This window comes from Diabrotica virgifera, chromosome 10 (assembly GCF_917563875.1).
Source record: "Diabrotica virgifera virgifera chromosome 10, PGI_DIABVI_V3a".
In the NCBI taxonomy this organism is placed as follows: domain Eukaryota; kingdom Metazoa; phylum Arthropoda; class Insecta; order Coleoptera; family Chrysomelidae; genus Diabrotica; species Diabrotica virgifera.
This window is the reverse complement of record NC_065452.1, coordinates 6,489,968-6,512,071: the sequence shown is the minus strand read 5'-3', so window position 1 is coordinate 6,512,071 and position 22,104 is coordinate 6,489,968. Positions and strand designations below refer to the sequence as shown.

Genomic DNA, 22,104 nt, shown 5'->3' with positions numbered 1-22,104 from the left:
AATCCCAAAAAGGTAATTTTTGTCGATGGTTTTTTTACTAGCTAAATATGATCCTGTTTTAGTTAAATTAACCGATAAAAACAATAACTTAAACAAATTATATGGGCCCTCAAATACCAAACGAAGTTATAAAATTTCTGGTTTAAGAAACTGAAAACAAAGTGAATAATTTAATTAAAAAAGTTGTTTTTATTCAATAATTATTGATACCACTCAAGATATTTCCAAAGACGATCAGCTTAGTTTTATTTTCCGGTATGTAAAAATAACTTGCGACGAAAATAATTTACCCTCCAAAGCAGAAGTTGTCGGAAGTTGTTTGGGATTTATTCGCATATTAGACCAATGTGCAGAAGCTGCTGTAAATGAAATTTTAAAATTTATACAATCAAAGCACCTTTCCGTACACAACTGCAGAGGAAAGAGGTATGATGGGGCAAGCGTTATGAGTGGTGTATATGTATATGTTACCGTTAAAACTCGATTTCAGAAGTTAAAACCCGAATTTACTAGGAAAAATTAGTTTTAACTACGCGCTTTAGACAATTCTAGTTTTAACTAGTCAAAACTATATTAGACTGTTAAATTCAGTTAAAACTAGAAATCTTGAACCAATATTATGTACCTGCTGAAGACATTTTTGACATAATTGAAGCTATTGCTATTGGTTATGGAGGTTTTAAACGTTGCTATTGGTTATGGTTATGGAGGTTGGGGTAGGTTGAAGACTAAAACGCCAGAAAATTTGCAAATATAACAATTGATATGTTCAATAATTTTATATTAATGTGTTAAACCTGCCAACGGAAGAAGAGTAGAGCGAAGAGGGGTCTTGTGTCGAAACCCATATTGCATTCAGAAATGAATAGTCGCTGTTACATAGGTAGATTTGATCGATATGCAATCACAAGAGGATCACGGCTACAAGTTTATTATAGTTAATCAGGACCATTTAACAAAATTTGTTTTATTGAGACCATTACAACGTAAGAGGGAGGAAGAAGTTGCTTATCAATTTGAACTGACATTGAAAAAACAGTTTCCTATGTTCATTTTGCATCTCATAATCTGAACCTAGTGTTAAATGATGCCGTTGCTGGTGTACAGGAGTTTTTTTACGATATAATTAGAGATTATATGTTTTTTTTGTGCAAGTATTAAAAGATGGGATGTAGTATGTACTAGTGGTACTATTATGACTTTGGATTTATCGCGTTTGCCAACACTTAAAAAGGTTATTATGTGAAACCCGGTGGTCATCCAGACATGATGCTGTTATGGCTTTGCGTCGAGCTTTCTGACAAGTAATGAAATCTTTAACGAAAATTTCACTGCTATCAAAAAACTATGAAAAATTAGAAGCTAATGAATTATTAGAGCATATGAATAATTTTTAATTTGCCGTTAACATTACTATTCAATCTAAAATACTTAACTTTATTCATCTAAGATCAAAACTTTTGCAATCTGAAACGGCAGAGTTAACCTTAAACTTTTTGAAAAAACTCGTGATAATCTTCGAGAAATGAGAAATTCGTTTTCCGAAATATTATCAGAAGCAGCAGGAATAGCAGAATAGTGGGGATTATATAGGAATTTAAAAATAAACGGATAAAACGTATAAAAAAATTTACGATGAGCTCAGCTGCGACGAAAAAATAACTTGTAGCAAAACCAGTTTTGAAGTTAATGTTTTCAATGTAAATTTAGATATAGTATTGCAACAACTTACTAATAGGTTTGTCGGATTAAAAGACATGAAGGTATAGGTTTTCATGTCTATTCTAAAAAATTCTATTAACATTAACTGATGAAGACTTATTAAAGAAAGGCCAAATATTGTTATTTACACATATTTTAGTAATTATACTGTTATTAGTTGTCGTTCGTTATGTTTATAATACGGGGCCCACAAAAATTGTCGCGGGGGCCCCGCAATCTTCAGCTACGCCACTGCCTATATATAAGTGAAAATTGGACTTTGCAGAAAAAGCATAATAGTAGGATAAACGCAATGGAGATGAGACATCTAGGAGCTATAGCCGGAACGACTAAATGGGATAGAATAAGAACTGAGAAAATAAGAGGGATAAACAAACAGGAACCAATAATCAACAAAATAATAAAGAGACAATTAAACTGGTATGGACATCTGATGAGAATGAAACCCAGTAGACTAACGAGAAAAATTCACGAAACAAGAAATATCACAAACAAGAAAAAAAACAGACGGAAAGAAAATGGATACATCAAATAGTAGATGCGGGAAAGATTAAACAGAAAACGCTTGATGAAATGAAAATAATAGCAAAAGATAGAAAAGAATGAAAGAGATGGGTGAATATGTAGCGTAACTAAGTCCCAAATCCGACGCCCAGGGCCGTCTTAACCCGGGGGTGCAAGGGGTGAGAGGCACCCGGGCGCCAAGTCCAAGGGGCGCAAGCTGAAAACTTGCTAGGCTCAAAGTTGCGCTTTTTGTCCTTAAAAAAAACTACAAATAACAAAATCATACAAGTGCACTTTAGATATTTTTTACAAAGGCTACTAATGCTTACTACACCTACGATATGGAAGTGAAATATGAAACCCATTTAGATTATTCCGACAATAATTTCAAAAAGGTGACTCGTACAATATTTTGACCAATATTGAATGTCGAGTGATAATGAATCACCGTCTTGTAAGATTTGAAATGTTGAGGGAACATAATTATAATTTTTCTTTCATGGAAAGTATATTGTTTTGGAGAAACTCCGAAGGAAACTTAAAAACAACACAATGTTTAAATTTACAAAAAAAAACCTAGCGCTTGGAAGTAGATCTGATATAGATGGTGAAGATCTAGTCCATGAGTTAGAATTGTTACCAATACTTTTTGAAAATGTAGACACAACTCCACTCGATATTTTAAGTTATACCTATATATTCTAAAATAATTTACTCTCCGTTTTCCCAAATATTTCTACATTCTAAGGATATATTTAACAATTCCAGATAAATAGCTGAAGGAGAAAGGTCTTTTTCTAAACTTAAATTGATAAAAAATAATTGGCTTTAATAAGTAGGTACCTAGATAGACCAGGGCGCATCTGTAAAAATATTAGTACATTTGGACGTTGAGAGTTGACTCAAATTTTTTTGCAGAAATTGCTTGAAAATAAATCAAATAATAATATTTGAGTTATCCTCCCTCTCAAAAAGGGCCGAAACATTGTTTAAATAATCAAAATGTCAAAAAATTAAGGAAAAATTCGATTTTTTTCTTCGTTTTTTGATTATAACTTTAAAATTATTCATTTCCGAGAAAAGTTGTACTGACAAAAGTTGCGTATATAAATTTCCTATAATATAGAATTGGTTAAAAATTTAAAAAACAGTCACCCTTGTTACAAAATAGCAATGATTGAGAAAAAACCATACAAAAACAAGTATTCGCATTTTACGTTTTTAAACCATTTATGCTACACTTAGGACCTTCATATTTCACCCAGAAAAACTTTATGATACAGTAAAATAATGCGGTAAATTTCATTAAGATCGGTTGATTTTGCAAAATAAATTTCGCAATCCAGCTTTCGCAAAAAAAATTCTATTTTCAAAATGTTACAGGACTGAAAATAAAGCAGATAGCAAGTTGAATTTTTTTTGCTTATAGAAATGTACTGTACCTTTCATTTGCAATTTTGCAGAATTAAAATCGATTAACTACCACGGCGTCAGGAAATTTTTTAAATAAACATTAATTATTGGTGCTACGCGCAGGACAGCGGAGAGTTTGCTCTGATTGGTCATTCCAATGACCTTTGATAATGATTGATACATTTTAATTTTTATTATATTTCGATGTAAATAAATAAATAAATTTGTTTATTGCAAAATAAAAACACATACTCTATCCTTTGAAATAACACTTTTATTAGCAAAAACTTTCTTTGTTCATATATTTTAACTTAGAGAATAAAAGTTTATTATTTTTAAATGTATGCAATTTTTTAAACAATATTTCACAAACAATAATAAAATTAGTTTGATTTTTGTGGAATTAAAATATTAAAAGACAACAAAATATAGAGTAAGAAAATAATATATTAGATAAAGATTAGAAGAAATTTTGGTGGAAATCAACTTGTGTGAAACGAACACCGCTGTCCTGCGCGTAGCACTAAAAATTAATGTTTATTTAAAACATTTCCTGACGCCGTGGTAATTAATCGATTTTAATTTTGCAAATTGCAAATGAAAGGTACAGTACACTTTTATAAGCAAAAAATATTTAAACTTGCTATCTGCTTTATTTTCGGTCCTGTAACATTTTGAAAAAATGAATTTTTTTTGCGAAAGCTGGATTGCGAAATTTATTTTACAAAATGTATTGAACCGATCTTAATGAAATTTACAGTATTGTTTTACTGTATCATAAAGTTTTTCTGGGTGAAATATGAAGGTCCTAAGTGTAGCATAAATGGTTGAAAAACTAAAAATGCCAATACTTGATTTTGTATGTTTTTTTGTCGCAATTATTGCTATTTTGCAACTAGTGTGACAATTTTTTAAATTTTTAACCAATTCTATATTGTAGGAAATTTAATTACTCAACTTTTATGTTAGTACAACTTTTCTCGGAAATTAATACTTTTAAAGTTATAATCAAAAAACGAAGAATAAAATCGAATTTTTCCTACATTTTTTGCCATTTTGATTATTTAAACAATGTTCCGGACCTTTTTGAGAGGAAGGATAACTCAAATATTATTATTTGATTTATTTTCAAACAATTTCTGCAAAAAAAATTGAGTCACCTCTCAACGTCCATCTCAAAACAGATGCGCCCTGGACTAATAGAAAAGCAAGTAAAAATAGATATCACCGAAGCAATAAAAACTTTTGCCAACTTAAAAGCTAGAAAAGTTGACTTTGGTTTACTTTGAAAAAATATGGTATAGTTTATAAGATTGATCTTTTTGAATACTGAAACCATGTTTTTTAATATACAAGCTGGGCCAAAGAAAATAGTCCACCTCGATATTTGGCAGTAGTTATTAGATTTTAAGGAAATGCAGAAATATTTCGATTTTTATTTTTATATTGCAATTTTTTGGCATAATATACTTCATACTGGTGACGTCATCCATCTGAGCGTGATGACGTAATCGATCATTTTTTTAAATTGGAATAGGGGTCGTGCGTAGCTCATTTGAAAGAGTGTTCAATTCCCTATTCAGTAATATCAACATTAATATCATTATTTATACAGGGTTGGACAAAAAAAAATAACTTTTGAATTAAATTAATTGGCAGAAAAAGAAGAATCTATGTAATTTATTTAACTTAAAATACATTCTATTGCTGTCAGGAAATAGAAAATCATGTTTATTTGTCAAAATAAACATTGCTTTTCGCTTAAATGAAATCACAAACAGCTTCCCACCTACCTCTTGGCAGTTTGAACATTTAATTTAAGCAAAAAGCAATGTTTATTTTGACAAATAAACATGATTTTCTATTTCCTGACAGCAATAGAATGTATTTTAAGTTAAATAAATTACATAGATTCTTCTTTTTCTGCCAATTAATTTAATTCAAAAGTTTTTTTGTCCAACCCTGTATAAATAAAGATATTAATGTTTATATTGCTGAATAAAGAATTGAACATCCTTTCAAATGAGCTACCACACACGACCCCTATTCCCATTTAAAAAATCATCGATTACGTCATCACGCCCATATGGATGACGTCACTAATATGAAATGTATATCAAAAAATTGTAATTTAAAAATAAAAATTGGCCTGTTTCGGCATTTCCTTAAAATCTAATAACTACTGCCAAATATGGAGGTGGACTGTTTTCTTTGGCCCACCCTGTATAAATAAAGAAAGCAAACATAATTAGTTTTAGGGTCATTCCATTTGAAATCACTCAATTTTGGAGCAAAAAAAATTTTGGACCTCCAATTTGTCTGAAAATTGGTATATAGCTTCTGCGGGACGTAAAAATAAGATATTTAAGGTCAAAAAATCTTCTTCTTCTTTTTTCTCAAAATGTTATTTTATGCGATTTTACAGTGATTTGGTGTTTATTTATACAAATTTGCATTTTCTATCGTAAGGTATCAATGAAAAACATAATATTTTAATAGAAGGGACTCAAAAATGTCATTATATGGCATTATAACAAGTTACTTTGATTCAAAACAAGCTTTTGATCAAATTTTATAGTGTAGAAAACGTTAAAATACCGTTTTTACATTTTTCTCCATTCCCAAAATACGTCATAATCGATTTGGCTGAAAATTTGCCCACAGATAGACAAAAGATAGGACTTTAAGTGGTGAAAAGAATTTGAAATATATTACAATACCAAAAAAGTTACAGCAATATTATAGTCAAAAATATAGGCGTCTACTGTAAGTAAAATTAACTCGAAAATATCGACCTCACCACAAAAATTGTTAAAAAGAATTCATCAATTCGTCAATTAAAAAGAATTTCAGTTCCTACCATTTTTGTCGAAAAGTTAAAAATGGCGGAGGTATTGATCAAAACAGGTTCTCCTTTAAAATCAAGATGGCGGCTAACGTAAGAGAGGAATTCATTCGTGATTTTAAATTTAGGCTACTATTGACTCCCCTAAAGATCAGAAAAATAAAATTTTGTGCATCTCGGCATTCAAGGTCAAATGCTATCCCGACTGGACTAATATATACTTTTGGGTCTGATATTACTGCATGTAACTTTTTTGGTATTGTAATATAATTCAAATCCTTCTAACCACTTAAAGTCCTATCTTTTGGCTATCTGTGGGCAAATTTTCAGCCAAATCGATGATGATGTATTTTGGGAATGGAGGAAAATGTAAAAACGGCATTTTAACGTTTTTTACACTATTAAATTTGATCAAAAACTTGTTTTGATTCAAAATAACTTGTTATAATGCCATATAATGACATTTTTGAGTCCTTTCTATTAAAATATTATGTTTGTCATTGATACTTTACGACAGAAAATGCAAATTTGTTTAAATAAACACCAAATCACTGTAAAATCGCATAAAATAACATTTTGAGAAAAAAAGAAGAAGAAGATTTTTTGACCTTAAATATCTTATATTTACGTCCCGCAGAAGCTATATACCAATTTTCAGACAAATCAGAAATCCAAAATTTTTTGCCTGAGTGATTTGACATGGAATGTACCTTTAATTTTAGCATACCTATAACCTAGGTATATAATCTTCTGACAAAAGGGGGCGCAAAGATGAGTCTTGCACTCCGGCGCCGTGTATGGTTGTCAGGGCTGGATTTACATAAGGGCTGAATGGGCTATAGCCCAGGGCGGCAGATTTCAGGGGGCGGCAAAATTAGATAAAAATAAAAAAAAAATTATTCAAAAAGTTAAAAATATGTGAAAAAATACTTGTAATAATTTGTAAAATAACAATTTGTAAATTAGAATTAAAAAAAAATCATTCACTTAATATATTCTATTTATTTTGTAGTTCTAACGTAACGTTAATGAAATATAGTATGTTCCTTGACGCAACAGTATTCGCGCGCCGCGCGCAACTAGTCAGCCGACGGGCTCTGAGGCTTTGAGGTTTGGAGGTATCGTTTGAAGTAGCCGAGCCCGCCGCCGCCCGTCGGCGCCGTCAGGCTAGGTCGCCGCTCCCCTCCCTTACTATCACTGCCCCCCCCTACAGTGGTTGGCAACCACCGTACGCCACGCGCCGCCGCTCCGCGCTTCCGATATCAGTCTCAGTCAGTTCAGTTGTTCAGTTTGTGTTGGTGGTTTACTCTGACTTTATAGGTTATGTGTGACAGTTTATGAGTGTATTGTTTTCTGAAATACTTTTAATTGAAGATAAGACAGGTAAGTCAAAGAGTTTAGTATACAATCATTTTATTTCATTTTTGATTTAAACACCAAAAAGCGCTATCCCGTTGTTCTGATTAGCTTATAAGGGAAATTTATCAAGTCGTCCTAACTGCTTAACTTCTAACCCTAACCACATATTTTCAGGCCACTTGTATAAATATTTTTTTGTAAAGTCTTTTATTTATACAGTAATTTATTTATATGAAAAGATTTTTTTGCTCATATATTACAGTTCGCCCAAAGTATCTGTGCACATGACTAGCCATTCAAAAAACATTCAAAATATTTCCATACAACAACACAGAACTGTGTAAGCCAAATAATAATGGAAATAAACAGTTTTTTCTCTCTATCGTCCTCAGTAGACATGTTTTTCATCGGCTGCCTAAAACTTTAAGGTCGTGTTGTGATGACAGCAGAAGGAACCAATAACTAATGTTTTTAGAAAATAGCCCACTCTCCATTTAACTAATGTTATTACAGCTGTTACAGTCAAGTGCACAGATACTTTGGGCGAACTGTACGTGATCCAGTAACAACCGTGCTCGTATAAAACCTTTATAAAACTCAGGCAGTAGGCCTACAGTAGAGTCCCGCTCTTGGATAATTAATAGACCTTGTAAAACATACGTTACTACATAGTGCTTAAAGTAGTCCTTCAGAATAGTTTCCATTTTTTCTTTACATTTGTTTTTAACAGTTAAAATTGAAGTTCTTAGTTTTGTGTTATGTAATTAATCAATTATTTTTGTAGACATAACATCCTAAACTATTTATACTTTTTCTACTACAGAAATACTTTATACTACAGAAATATTTTATTTTCAGAAAATATTAACGATGAGTGATGGGCGGAAACGATTGAGTGGTTCTGGCTACCGAAAAGAAGCTCAGAAAAAACTGGAAAAACAAAGAGAAGTAGTAGAAAAAACCGCAAAGATATCAAATTTTTTTAAGAAAAGCAACTCTCAAGATGAAAACTTAAAATGTACTCCTACCGACGACAATGTCACTCCGTGCGGTAGTGGTAGGCCTAATTATGGTCAGACTCACGTAAAAGAAGGTGATGATGCTCTTAATGACGCTGAAGCATCGATTAAGGAACCAGAGCGTCCATCCTCATCACGGTCTTCAAATGAAGATAAGGTGATACCGTATTCTTTGGATGTTAAAATTGTGGATGACCCAGCTTTGTGGGAGATAAATGACCGTACTCGTGAATATGTGGTTACGAGAGGAATCAACCAAAACATAGATGAAATGGATTTATCACGGTCAAAAAGATTAATTGGAGGGCAAAATCGATATTTATCTAAGTCCCTTCTGAAAACAAAGCTGATAAACGGCAAAGAGATGAAAAGATCCTACTTGATGTATTCCGAGAGCAGTGGCAAATTGTATTGTGTTCCCTGCCAATTATTTGGTGGCACAACAAAACTTGCGAAAGAAGGTTGTGATGACTGGAAGCATGGCAATGACATTTTGAAATCGCATGAAAATTCCTCTGACCACAAAACATGTGTATTGGTAATGAAAACCAGGATGTCATCAAAGGGAATACAATCACTGCTCACCAGTCAAATTGAAGACGAGCAAAACTACTGGCGCAATGTACTGAAGAGAGTGGTTGCAGTAGTTAAATCCCTAGCAGCTGCAGGTCTTCCTTTAAGAGGGCACGATGAGAAATTCGGGTCATTGTCAAACAGTGGCAATTTCATCTTGTGTCTAGAATTGATTGCCGAATTTGACCCATTCATAGCTGAGCACATCGCTAAATATGGAAATCCCGGACAGGGTCATACTTCATATTTATCCTCGACTACTTATGAAGAGTTTGTAAAACTAATGGCCCATAAAGTCGTGAAAGAAATAGTAGAAGAAGTTAAAGTAGCGAAATATTTTTCTATTATTGTAGATTCTAGCCCAGATATTACGCATACAGACCAACTCGCAATAGTCCTTCGGTATGTGTTACCTAACGGAAAGTCCGTTGAAAGATTTCTTTGTTTTCTTCCATCAGTTGGCCACAGATCAGAAGCTCTGTTTGATGCAGTTATTAAAGTTCTGGCCGAAAATGAAATTGATATTGAAAACTGTAGGGGTCAGTCATTGGTAATGCATCGAATATGTCCGGTATGTATACTGGCTTACAAGCCAGGATTCGTGAGGTTAGCCCTTCTGCCATGTATACTCCATGCTCTGCACACTCTCTTAATTTAGTTGGAGACAACGCTGCCAGCTGTTGTACAGAAAGTACTAATTTCTTCTTACTTCTTCAAAACCTTTACGTTTTTTTCACAAGCTCTACCAAGCGATGGGAAATATTGAAAGAATTATTGGTGAAAAAAGAGAATGTTAGTTTAAAGAAATTATCAGACACTCGTTGGTCCGCACGTGATGATGCTTGTCAAAGCCTTAACAGAGACTGGAATGAAGTAATTGAGGCACTCACCGTCATATCAAATGATGAGAATGAGAAACCTAAAACAAGATGTGAAGCTTCTGGATACCTTCAGCAAATACAACGGCTAGAAACAGCGATTCTCTCTATTTTGTGGGGAGACTTGTTATCTAGGTTCAACCTGACAAGTAAAAAGCTACAGTCAACATACGTCGACCTATCAACTGTCGCAAAACTCTATGAGTCATTAATAGAATATGTTAACAGTATTCGAGATGAGTTTGAAATCTATGAAAATGGAGCCCTTGAGAAGGCTGGTATTGCTGAGTACGAAGACCAGACCAGAAGAAAAAAGAAACGAAAGCTTTTAGCGGGCGAAACCAGAGATAATGAAACTGAGCTCAGTGGTGGAATTGCATTTAAAACCAACACTTATCTCGTCATCGTTGACAGGCTCATATCCGAATTGACCAGAAGAAAGGAAGTGTACAGTTTGCTTAGCGCAAGATTTGATTTTTTAATCAGTGGAGCAACTATGAACAGTAATGACATAAAAGATAATGCAGCGAGGTTGAGCAAAGAATATCCTAATGATTTGCCAGATGCGGAAGAATTCGGCAATGAATGTCTACATTTCTTTGGATTCATTAAAACCATCGACAAAGAAGATCGCCCAAAGACACTCCCCACTTTTTGCGAGCTCCTTTATGATAACGATCTGCAAGATTTGTATCCATACGTTGACATTGCCCTAAGGATATTTTCTACAATGCCAGCATCTAACTGCTCGGCTGAAAGATCTTTTTCCGTACTCCGTAGGATAAAGAACTACTTGAGGTCAACAATGTCACATGATCGTTTGAATTGGTCGGCAGTTTTGTCAATCGAATCCGATATGACAAAAAAAATAAATTATGATGACATCATCGATTTGTTTGCAGCTAATCAGTCAAGAAGGAAAAAGTTTTGAAGTAAATTGTTTCATGTGAACTTCGTCCATGCAACGTTGTGCAAAATAAGGAGTTACTTTTATAATGTGATGTTTAGGGGAAATTGTTACAGTAATCGGTTAGGTCGTATCTGGTAGGAATATATGTATCTCTTTTGTATACTATTTGAAATGAATATTTGTTTTTTTGATACGATTTAATGCTTAGCAAATAGGCAACTTTCTGAATGACGTATTTGGTAGGAAAATTAGGAAAACACGTCTCTTTTATTTGTTTGGCTGACTTTTTGATGTATGACCTTGTAATGAATGTGAGTTTTATTTAATACACTATAAGAATTACAACTCAATTAATTATCGTCCAGAATTTCATTTTGTCCCGTTTCCTTTTTAGTATTTTAATTTTTAATTTAATACGTGCAAATTACAAAATAATAAATTTTAGATGACCTTAATTCTAAATCTAAGTACGCCTACAGTATTATTAAAATCCTAGGCAAGTAATTGTATTGAAATTCCTAAATACATCTTCTTAAATCTATTGATTAAATCCAACAGGAACTTTTCGATTAATTCATGATCTTTTTAATAATTTGCCAGTTGATAAAAATGTTGGAACATAAGTTATCATACTTTATGGTAAAAACAATAACTGCAACTATAAGAAGCGTAACTTCAATGTTGACAGTTCAACCTATGTTATTTGAGCTTATTACAAGCTTAGCGTGGCCGCCTCGCCGCCGCCGACGCAACGTCGCGTCGGCCCATCACGGTACCGAGGTAATCCTACATGGTTCCCGGGGGGGGTGGGGGGGGCGGCAATTTGTAGATAGCCCAGGGGCGGCAAATCTTCAAATCCGCCTCTGATGGTTGTTAAGACGGCCCTGCCGACACCTGAAAGGTATAAGGAAGAGGAGAAAGAAATTTTCCACTTTAACTTTAGACTCACTTTATGAGAAACTGCAACAGGTGGTAACATTTATCCAACTTTATTTCCCTCTCAAGATACTATATCGCCCTCAATCAACTCTTCTTTTTTTTTTCAAAATAAAGTGGCGTATTTCAAAAAATTCTCATTATTAAAAAATGTACAAAGAGCAATTTCCATGGTATAATTAAAACACAAAATATTGTCTTAAAATTTGAATACCCTATACGGCATTCCACATCGCACTGTTATGCACATTGCAAACATTTCAGCTAAACCTCATGAAAATATCGTTAGCACTGACAGACAGTTCTCAATTCGCACGATTCGATTGGTTATAGAATGAGAGTATTCTGAATGCAATCCAATAAAATACGTGTACATAAATAAGCATTCCGAACATATGAGTGGATGATGCGATCTGATGCTATTGATTTTCTCTGTCTGAAATATAATCACCGACATCGCTATCTACTGAACGTGTTAAAAAGAAATAGGACACTAAAAAAGTCTATTTGAAGAACGATATCTATTTTTCCTTGATCTACTTCTTTGTTATTTATTGCTATTCTTTGCCATGACCAGTGCATTAATTTGTTTGATTAAGTATAAAATATTAATGCAATATTATTATTAAAGGATTTTAATTGGATTAAGTACTTTTCTTTCGACCCCCCTTTCTAAATTCTTATATTTTAAAATTCTTCTTCTTTTTGTATAGACATAACTGTCTCTGTTTTTTCAATGTGCCTCTAGTAAGTTGTCGTTCCATTGTTTTCGTGGTCTTCCCACTGATCGTCTTCCTATTGGGGAACCGTCTCTCGCTGTTCTGACTACCCTATTTGTTGTCATTCGGCTTATGTGGTCATTCCATTCTATTCTTCTGTTTCTTACCCAGTTATTAATGTTATACACCTTGCATCTCCGTCGTATATCTGTACTTCTAGCTCTGGCCCATAGAGTCTTACCATCGATTTTTCGAAGGGTTTTCATCTCCGCTGTATATTAGCATATTTAAAAATTATATTATCGACACCCCCATCAAACAAGGTTGTAACTCATTTTTAGCGATTTTACAGGAGAGGCAAAAAACGAAAATATGAATTTTTAAAAATTTGTAGCGAAATGATTAAACCCTTTTACACTAATGTGATATGATATTTATAACCATAATAAGGGATTACTGTTAGATGTATGCTTTGTAATTTTATTAGCTATTGAGAATCTTGAGTTTGATTAAGATACAACCTTGAGATTAAACATGAGTATTCTTAGAAAAAGGTTGTAACTCGCTTATCAACCATTTTACACTCTCCGTGTTAATTATTTTTTCCGTTTAACTATTAAATGGTTGTATGTTTTGAGTTATTTGCAATATAGCTAGGAGAAAATTAGTTTTTATGGTATATTTAAACAAAATATCAACTCACAGTTTACACAATTTTAATTGGAAATTATAAATTTTACAATAACAATAATATTCTATCACTATGAAAAAACCATGGTATAAAATATTTCAAATTTTTCGCATTTTTATTGCGTATCTGTAAATATTTAATTTTAAACCATGTTACTTTATTACTTTACTCTTCTACTATTAATACCTACTTCAAAATTAACATTTGTGTCCTTAAATGGGATAAAATTTAGAATTTGCTTCTGATTTATTTCAGTTACGGATTTAGTCTTGTCTGATGCTTTGGCGTATCGTATCATGGTTATCCATTGGTGTGGAGCATATTATTATATGCTCAAGATATTATCTTATTAGAGAGATATTGCTGAGTCTTTTTGCACTTGCTGTATTACAGCACGCGTTATTTTGACAGTAGAGCATGCGCAGATGTGATATCTAGCTTACGCTGCGTTATTGGAAATACGGCCTGCCGTTATTAGGGGAGTCGTTACGCTGTGCGGTATTCGTTGCGCTATTTTGTTTTCAGGTTATGTTTGTTGTTTACCTTTCATTTAAACCAAATTTATTCGTAATAATTTGCTAAAATGGGTACCTCAGACAGTAGCAAAGTAGATTTACGTCTGATGACGATTTGTGTTTATTAAAACAAGTTTTATGTCAAAATCCATTGACTTCTCCTGAAAATTTTACGTTAGATCAGGAAAACATGAAGAGGATCAAGGATTCAAGGATCATTTGTTTCTCTTGCTCGATATTTGGAAGAAAATACAAACCTTTCTTCCATCTAAATTAAATTCTGGATTTTGAGTACAAATTAGATAAACAACAACTAATCTTAATCGAGCCGTAAAATACCGCAACCAAAATGTTAAGCAATATCTGCATTTATGAAACGTCTGAGAAATGTCAATTCTGTCAACATAGCGCGGTGTAAATAGCGCAACGTAGGCTGTGTTAAATTTGCAATATCTCTCTATTATGTCTCAATGTTTTTCCCTTTTTCTATAAGGGCATGCATTGAATCACCCTCGTTTTGTGAATGTGATATTTCTAAAAATACATGTGTAATGTTAATATTAAATTTTTCACTACATAGAAGTACGTAGCAAACACTATTCGATACTTATTTTGTCCACCGCAACTATCAAAAAGGAAAAAAAACTCCGTAAATCCGTTTTTACTTTTATTTCGACAATTTGACTTATGAGATGCACCATATGTTTGACTATGTTATAAATTAAACATGCGTGCAACAAAGTTGTAACTCATTTAAAAACCCTGTTAATCGTCAAGTATAAAAAAAGTAAATATTTTACATAGGGAGTATCCAGTGTTACTGCCTTTTTCACGCTAAAATGGCACGCGTAAGTTAAAATACAACGTTTTTCAATTGAGTATTAGCCAAACTATTGAGAATTAAACTATGTCGTTTATATTGATGTGTGCCCAATTTTTTGCTGAATTCGCCTGTGTTGAAATCTGAAAAAAGATGTAACTTGAGTTACAACCTTGTTCGATGGGGGTGTCGTTATTTAAAGTATGTATAGTTTAATTCTATCGATTTTTTTCGCTGTATTATTTATGCATTTCTAAATATATTTTGTTATCTGTTATTATCGCCTTGTGTTGTTATATATTATATTTGGGAACTCGAGTGACAGACTAAACACCGTTTTTCTCCTTAATAGGCCAGGGTAATAAGACAAAAATATACCATGTTCGTGACACTTGAACAGCCAGGATACTGAAGCGTTTTTTCGACAGGTAATACCAATAGGAACAAATTATAACTATTTTCTGCGTAGGATCTGGCGGTCATTTTTATTTATAAACAATTAACTGTCAAAAAAATGGCATTTTTCCTTTTTTTTCAAATCAACGGAAAACAGTTAAACTTATGATTTTCTTAGTACAAATATCTTCGAGATTATGGAAAAAGCTTTAAAATGACGTATTACAAAGTTTGATATACTCATTTATTGTTAATATAATTGCGAAAAAATTCGGAATTGCAAAAAAAAATATTTTCTCAATAACTTGTAAAAATTAGTGTACAGCTTTGAAATTTTTGTCAAATGAGGGTTATTTAGTGCCTAATATGTGATAAAAATTTCAAAGCGATTCATTCAATTGTTTAAATTTTATTCAAATTTTTTATCCCAGAGAACATTTTTTTGCAATAACATAAGTCAGAAAAAAATGACCTTAGAACCATTCCACAGGTGTCAAATGAAAGAGCACGAGCTATATTTTCAACATGGTTTAAAAAAGTGAATAAAAAATGCAGTTATTAGTAATAAATAATTATGCAAAAATATCGTCAATTTTTCTTTATAAACTTTTTCAATAATTTTTCCAAAAAAATTAACTTTTTTACCCTGTTTTAAGTGCACAACTACCAAGTAATGTTATCTATATCATTATTGATAAAAAATTGTAATAAATATGTATAATTTCTTATATAACAAAATAAAAGAATAAGGAAAGATTGACGATACTTTTGCATAATTATTTATTACTAGTAAATGCATTTTTATTCACTTTTTTTAAACCAAGTTGAAAATATAGCTCCTGCTCTTTCATTTGACACCTGTGGAATGGTTCTAACGTCATTTTCTTCTGACTTATGCTATTGCAAAAAAATGCTCTCTGGGATAAAAAATTTGAATAAAATTTAAACAATTCAATTAATCGCTTTGAAATTTTTATCACATATTGGGCACTAAAGAACCCTCATTTGACAAAAATTTCAAAGCTGTACACTAATTTTTACAACAGTTATTGAGAAAATATTTTTTCCACCTACCTCTACCGAAAGTATACTTTCCCGGACCTGTTTGTAGGGAGCAAAGTTGTACTTTTCCTCCCTAGGGAGGAAAATATTTTTCCTCCCTAGGGAGGAAAAGTAAAAGTGACGTCATGGTATTTCAGTCATAAAATATAACTTATTGACGCCCTGTATAATATCTATTTTCTATTACGAAGTATCTATACATTTTAACGTTTATTTATAAAACACCCTGTATTTTGCAGAATGGTAAAAAACAGTAAATTGTTATTTTGATTTAACAATGTTTACATTAATAATTTGACTTATATCTGACAGTTGACAGTTATATTGTACCTACTTGTTGTTTTAGTTCTAATAAATTTTGTCGGTTAGTTACATAAATAAATTAAGTAAAAATGAAAAAATGACCTGTTATTTGAGGAAGGTGGAAAAACCATATGTATAACATGGGAGTAAAGTGCCTTTTCCTCCCTTGAATGATTACTGCCCTCCGCTACGCGTCGGGCAGTAAACTTCATTCTCGGGAGGAAAAGTTACACTTTCCTCCCTTGTTATACAAATAGCTATTTTTTGCAATTCCGACTTTTTTCGCAATTATATTAACAATAAATGAGTATATCAAACTTTGTAATACGTCATTTTGAAGCTTTTTCCATAATCTCGAAGATAATTGTACTAAAAAAATCATAAGTTTCACTGTTTTACATTGATTTTAAAAAAAAGTGAAAATGCCATTTTTTGACACTTAATTGTTTATAAATAAAAATAGCCGCCAGATCATACGCAGGAAATAGTTACAATTTGCTCTTATAGGTATTACCTGTCGAAAAAACGCTTCAGCATCCTGGCTGTTCAAGTGTCATGGAAAAAACCTTGTTACCCTGGACTATAAAGATTTATTAATTAATTTGGTATACAATTTGTAAAAACTAGTAACATTTAGCGAATTTACATTTTGGTAGTTTTAGCAAGAACTCTTCTTGTTGAGTGCATGAAGTAATTGTTGTATGTGATGTAGGTGTTCTTCAAAATCAGAAGAAAAAATTAGAATATCATCAATATAATTTATGCAAAAGGCCTGAAGTCTCTAACGTTGAATTGAAGTGGCTAGTATTAGTTGAAAAATCGCTGGAGATATTGTTAAACCAAAAGGTAATTTCTTCCATTGATAATGTCCGGAAAATCAACACAGAGTCTAGATCGTCTTCCTTCATATTTCTTATATGCCAAGGTTACTGGTGCAGCAAAAGGAGATTCAGTTTCCTCTATCAGGCCTGCTTCAAGTAACTTGGTTATCTGACTTTCAATTTCACGTTCATGCGAAATGGAACATCGATAAGGTTTCTTTAAATTAAATGAGTTTAATGTGAGCTTCTTGATTTTTTACTTCTACGATATCGTACTTGTGTTTTGCAAATATCGAAAAGTTTTTATCTAATATTTTAGAAATTTGTTTTATTTTAATGTTGTCTAGCTAGATGTTTTACTTTATCTAAATAATCATATGAGTTTTCTTCAAAATATCTAACCTGAACTTTATTGTTTTCTAAAGTCTCGGTTTTACTATTATAATTATAACTTAAATTTTTCTTTAATGTATTTATATCTTCTATCTTATTTTCATCCACTCTTTGGAAAATATTCAAATTTTCATCTTACAGTAAACGAAACTGTGTAATAGCATCTAATCCTAGCAATACGTCATAAGAAAAATTATCATTTTAATCACATCTATTTCTTGTTCTATTTTATAGATTTTCATATGTAACTTTATTTTATTATAACTTTTTTCCACACCTCTAATGGTTCTAAATGTTTGTTCACTCTCCAACATATTATGTTTAACATCTTCAATAATCTTTGAGTTTACAAGTGTTACAAACCGGGTGACAGGCTAAACACCGTTTTTTACCCTTAAAGAACAAATTTATTAATTAACTTGGTATACAATTTGTAAAAACTAGTAACATACCTTAAAGAAAATCGGTTTTAAAAGTATTTTGCTTCCTAATCTTTTAAATACCAATAACAAATATTTGACGAATTTAAACAATAAAACTTAGCAGATATATAGGTATGTATTAACCTTCGGATGACCAAAGGAAGTAAATTTGGACCCCAGCATAATATGCTTTTCTTTAATAAATTCAAAAGTATTTTCAATTTTTAACTCATTATTTTTCTATTTGACTTTAATATCATTCTAGATATCCTGATATTTTGAAATAAAAAAAATTCCCTATATTTTACGAATAAAAAATATATCCTGAAGTTGATGTTTAGTAAAATACCGTCTAATATGTGGAATTCCAAGTAGTTTTACACTGCGGGTTATCAAAATCTATTTTTAGATTGTGGTGCCTGTTATGTACGAATCATGATATTCCTGTCTGCTACAGTTAGTCATTATTATTATTTCCTGGCGTATATTATTATAGTTTCTTAGTATTTTGTGTACATATAAGATATGGCCTGCAAATATCTTACTGAGGCTGAGTTACAGGAAATTGTTACTGCTAGCGATTTTTATGATGATATAGATAATAGTATCAGAAAACGAGGATGTATTGTTAGATGAAGATTTAAATGCTTTTTTTATATGTAAATGAAATTGACTTTATACTCATTAACTTCAAAAACATTGCTTAAGATGTTACTGTACTAAATTCTGTCAACACTGGTAGTGACCATCGATTAGTTAGGGTGCGACTAGAAGTAAATACGAAATTCGATAGAAGAAAATTATTAACACAGGATAAATTACCAAACATAGAAGCATTCGAAATGAATCAAGAGGAATATCAAAGTGAACTAAAAAAGAAACTAGGACCTGTACCAGTATTCAACACGAAAGATATAAATGAAATATCACAAAAATTAACGAATGACATAACATCAACTACACAAAAGATCTGTGGTAAAAATAAAAATCCGAGAAAAACGAAACTTAAACAAATAATACTGGATTTAATGGAAGAAAGAAGAACATCTAAAGAATTAACAGAGTATAAGGCTATCAACAATAAAGTTAAAAAGAGCATAAGGTCAGACTTGCGGGCTTATAAAACAAAACAAATATAAAACATCATATATATATATATATATATATATATATATATATATATATATATATATATATATATATATAAAACAGATGAAATAGAGAATTTGGAAAAATCCCCTTACGAACAATTCACACATCCACCATTTCGGGCTGGGAAAAATTTTTCGAATAGAATCAAAGATCCAAATATATATATTTGGATATACATATATATATATAACGGAATTCTGAGGTTATTGGGATATGCAGCGGTGAAATAAGTGTACTCTTTTAACTAAGTTTCAAGCTTTCGAAAATGTTTATTTTCATCATCAGGAATAACTGAAATAAAGTGCTATATATATATATATATATATATATATATATATATATATATATATATATATATATATATATATATATATATATATATAAACAAACCATCGACAACAATAGAAACATGAAAGTATTGAAATCAAATTTAACTAAAGGAAAATCAAAGAAAGCTAAAATCAAAAACCAACAAGGGAATACGGTGACTGAAAAAACTCAAATAATCAAGGAAATACAAGCGTTCTACAAGAATCTTTATACATCTACTATACAGAACCCCGGAACAGAACATAGAACAATTCTAAACGTCGCGTCGTCGGCCCGGAAACTCTCCTTAAAATAACTTCTTCGGAAATTAGACATGCCTTACAGCAAATGAAAAATAAAGAAGCTCCTGGCGAGGATCGTATAATGTCTGAAATGTTAAAAATGGGCGGCAACACTGTTGTAGAGGTTGTGGAAGTCTACCTGAATAAGTATCTAAAAAAATAGAATTGAGAAAAGCATACTCAGTCTGTGGGAAAACGCCGAAATAATACTTTTACACAAGAAAGGAGACACTACTAATATTGAAAACTACAGACCTATAAGTTTGTTGTCACACTTATATAAATTGCTAACAAGAATAATAACCAACCGCATAACACAAAAACTTGATTTATATCAACCGGTTGAACAGGTGGGATTTCGAAAAGGGTTTGGTACTAACGATCACTTACAAACCATCAGGACACTGGTAGAAAAAAACCACAGAATATAATGTACCTTTACATATGGCATTTATTGACTTTCACAAGGCTTTCGATAGTACTGAAACCTGGTCCTTTTTGTCAGCCCTAAGGGAAGCTCGAATAGACTCACGGTTAGCGTTACCAGGTGTCCCGATTTGCGCGGGACGTCCCGATTTTCAGGGGTCTGGGGACGCGTACCGATTTGTACCTGATCGGGACACTAAATGTCCCGATTTTCACCCACGAAAACCAATTTCAGGAGGACTTGCAGTGAATTTTATAACTATGTTATAAAAACAAGGCACTCCTAAAAGCGGTAAAATCGAATGAAAAATATCAATTTTAATAAAAAATATATAATTTACTTAATCTACTACAATTTTTTTTTGTAATTTTGTCTGATTTTTATTATTATTTAGGATTAAATATAGATTATATATAAACACCTTGTAGTCCAGTAAATGAACGGGAAATACGGCGATACCGTGTAATTTTCAGGATCAACTCCGAATTGCTTGAACATTTGGACGGCTTATGCCGTTAGTTGATTTTGCTCGGGGGGGGGGGGGTGACAGTGGAGATGAATAAATTGACTAATTCTAAGCAATTTTAGTTCTATAGAATTTTAACTTAGTTAATACTTTTCGAGTTATTTCGTTTTCAGGCGATTTTCACAAATAACTCAAAAAGTAAGTATTTGATCGAAAAAAATATTCTTAGCAAAAAATTTTTGCTAATGCTACATTTGCTAGATATTAATTGCTACATTTCGTGTAGCATAATATAAAAAAATGAAAAATATGGTGAGCTCGTAAAATCTATAGACCCAGCAAAAGCAAAGTTGTAAATTCACCCAGCAAATTCCAAATCAAATATTTCAACGTGAAATAACCAAGAAATGAAGCACTTTTCGGGAAAAACCAATTAAAACTTTTTTAATAAAGCTTTATTTTTATGTTTTAAAAAAGTTTCTAGCATCAAAACTAAGCGAGTTATGCTCAAAATCAACTTGACTCCTTTTTTTGGTAAAAAACTCGTGAAAATCTCCCCCTACTTAGCACCCCAAAATGAAATTAATCGTTACCGCTTTACAAACAATTTATTTTACCTATGTATTTTTACATGATTTAAAGGGCCTGAACCAGTCACTAATCACGAGTGTATGCAAAATATGAACATCCATATTTTAACCAATTTTTGTCTTACAGGAAAACAAAATGAATCTATCATATTTTTTATAAAAGCAAAACCTACCTACTTTTTACTCCTTGAGATTTTTAGTAACCCTAATACTTTTTAAGTTATTTTGAAAAAAGGGCATTGTCCAATATTATTTAGGCGAAATCCAGGCATTTCCGATATAAAACAAAATTAAAAATTTTTTTGAACACTTTAAAAAATTTTAATAGGTTTTGCCCGAAAATTGCTTAATTTTTTGGTTATTTCAATTTGAAAAATTCGATTTGGAATGTGACGAATAAGAACGTATTTTTGATGAGCTAAAACTTTGCTTTTACTGGTTTTATAGACTTTCTGGACATAAATTTTTTTTTGTTTTTTTAAAAGCTACATTTTTGCTAAGAATATTTTTTTCGATAAAATTACTCGAAAAGTATTGACTTAGTTTAACAATTACAT

General features: G+C 31.8%; 2 protein-coding genes across 2 annotated transcripts in view; one reads left to right on the top strand and one right to left on the bottom strand.

The window, feature by feature from the left end:
- LOC114330054 (plasma membrane calcium-transporting ATPase 2) overlaps positions 1-22,104 on the bottom strand; it is a 631,040-nt gene that overhangs the window by 574,567 nt on the left and 34,369 nt on the right. The gene's annotated exons all lie outside the window — the stretch shown is intronic.
- Positions 7,768-10,968, top strand: LOC126878658 (uncharacterized). The gene is made up of 2 exons (XM_050641499.1): positions 7,768-7,867; positions 8,702-10,968. Exon 2 carries the CDS (start codon positions 8,714-8,716, stop codon positions 10,091-10,093), a length of 1,380 nt encoding a protein of 459 aa, XP_050497456.1. The 5' UTR covers positions 7,768-7,867; positions 8,702-8,713; the 3' UTR covers positions 10,094-10,968.

Coding starts and splice junctions, on each gene's coding strand:
- LOC126878658 (XM_050641499.1), top strand. CDS start 8,714: ATGAGTGATGGGCGGAAACGATTGAGTGGTTCTGGCTACCGAAAAGAA.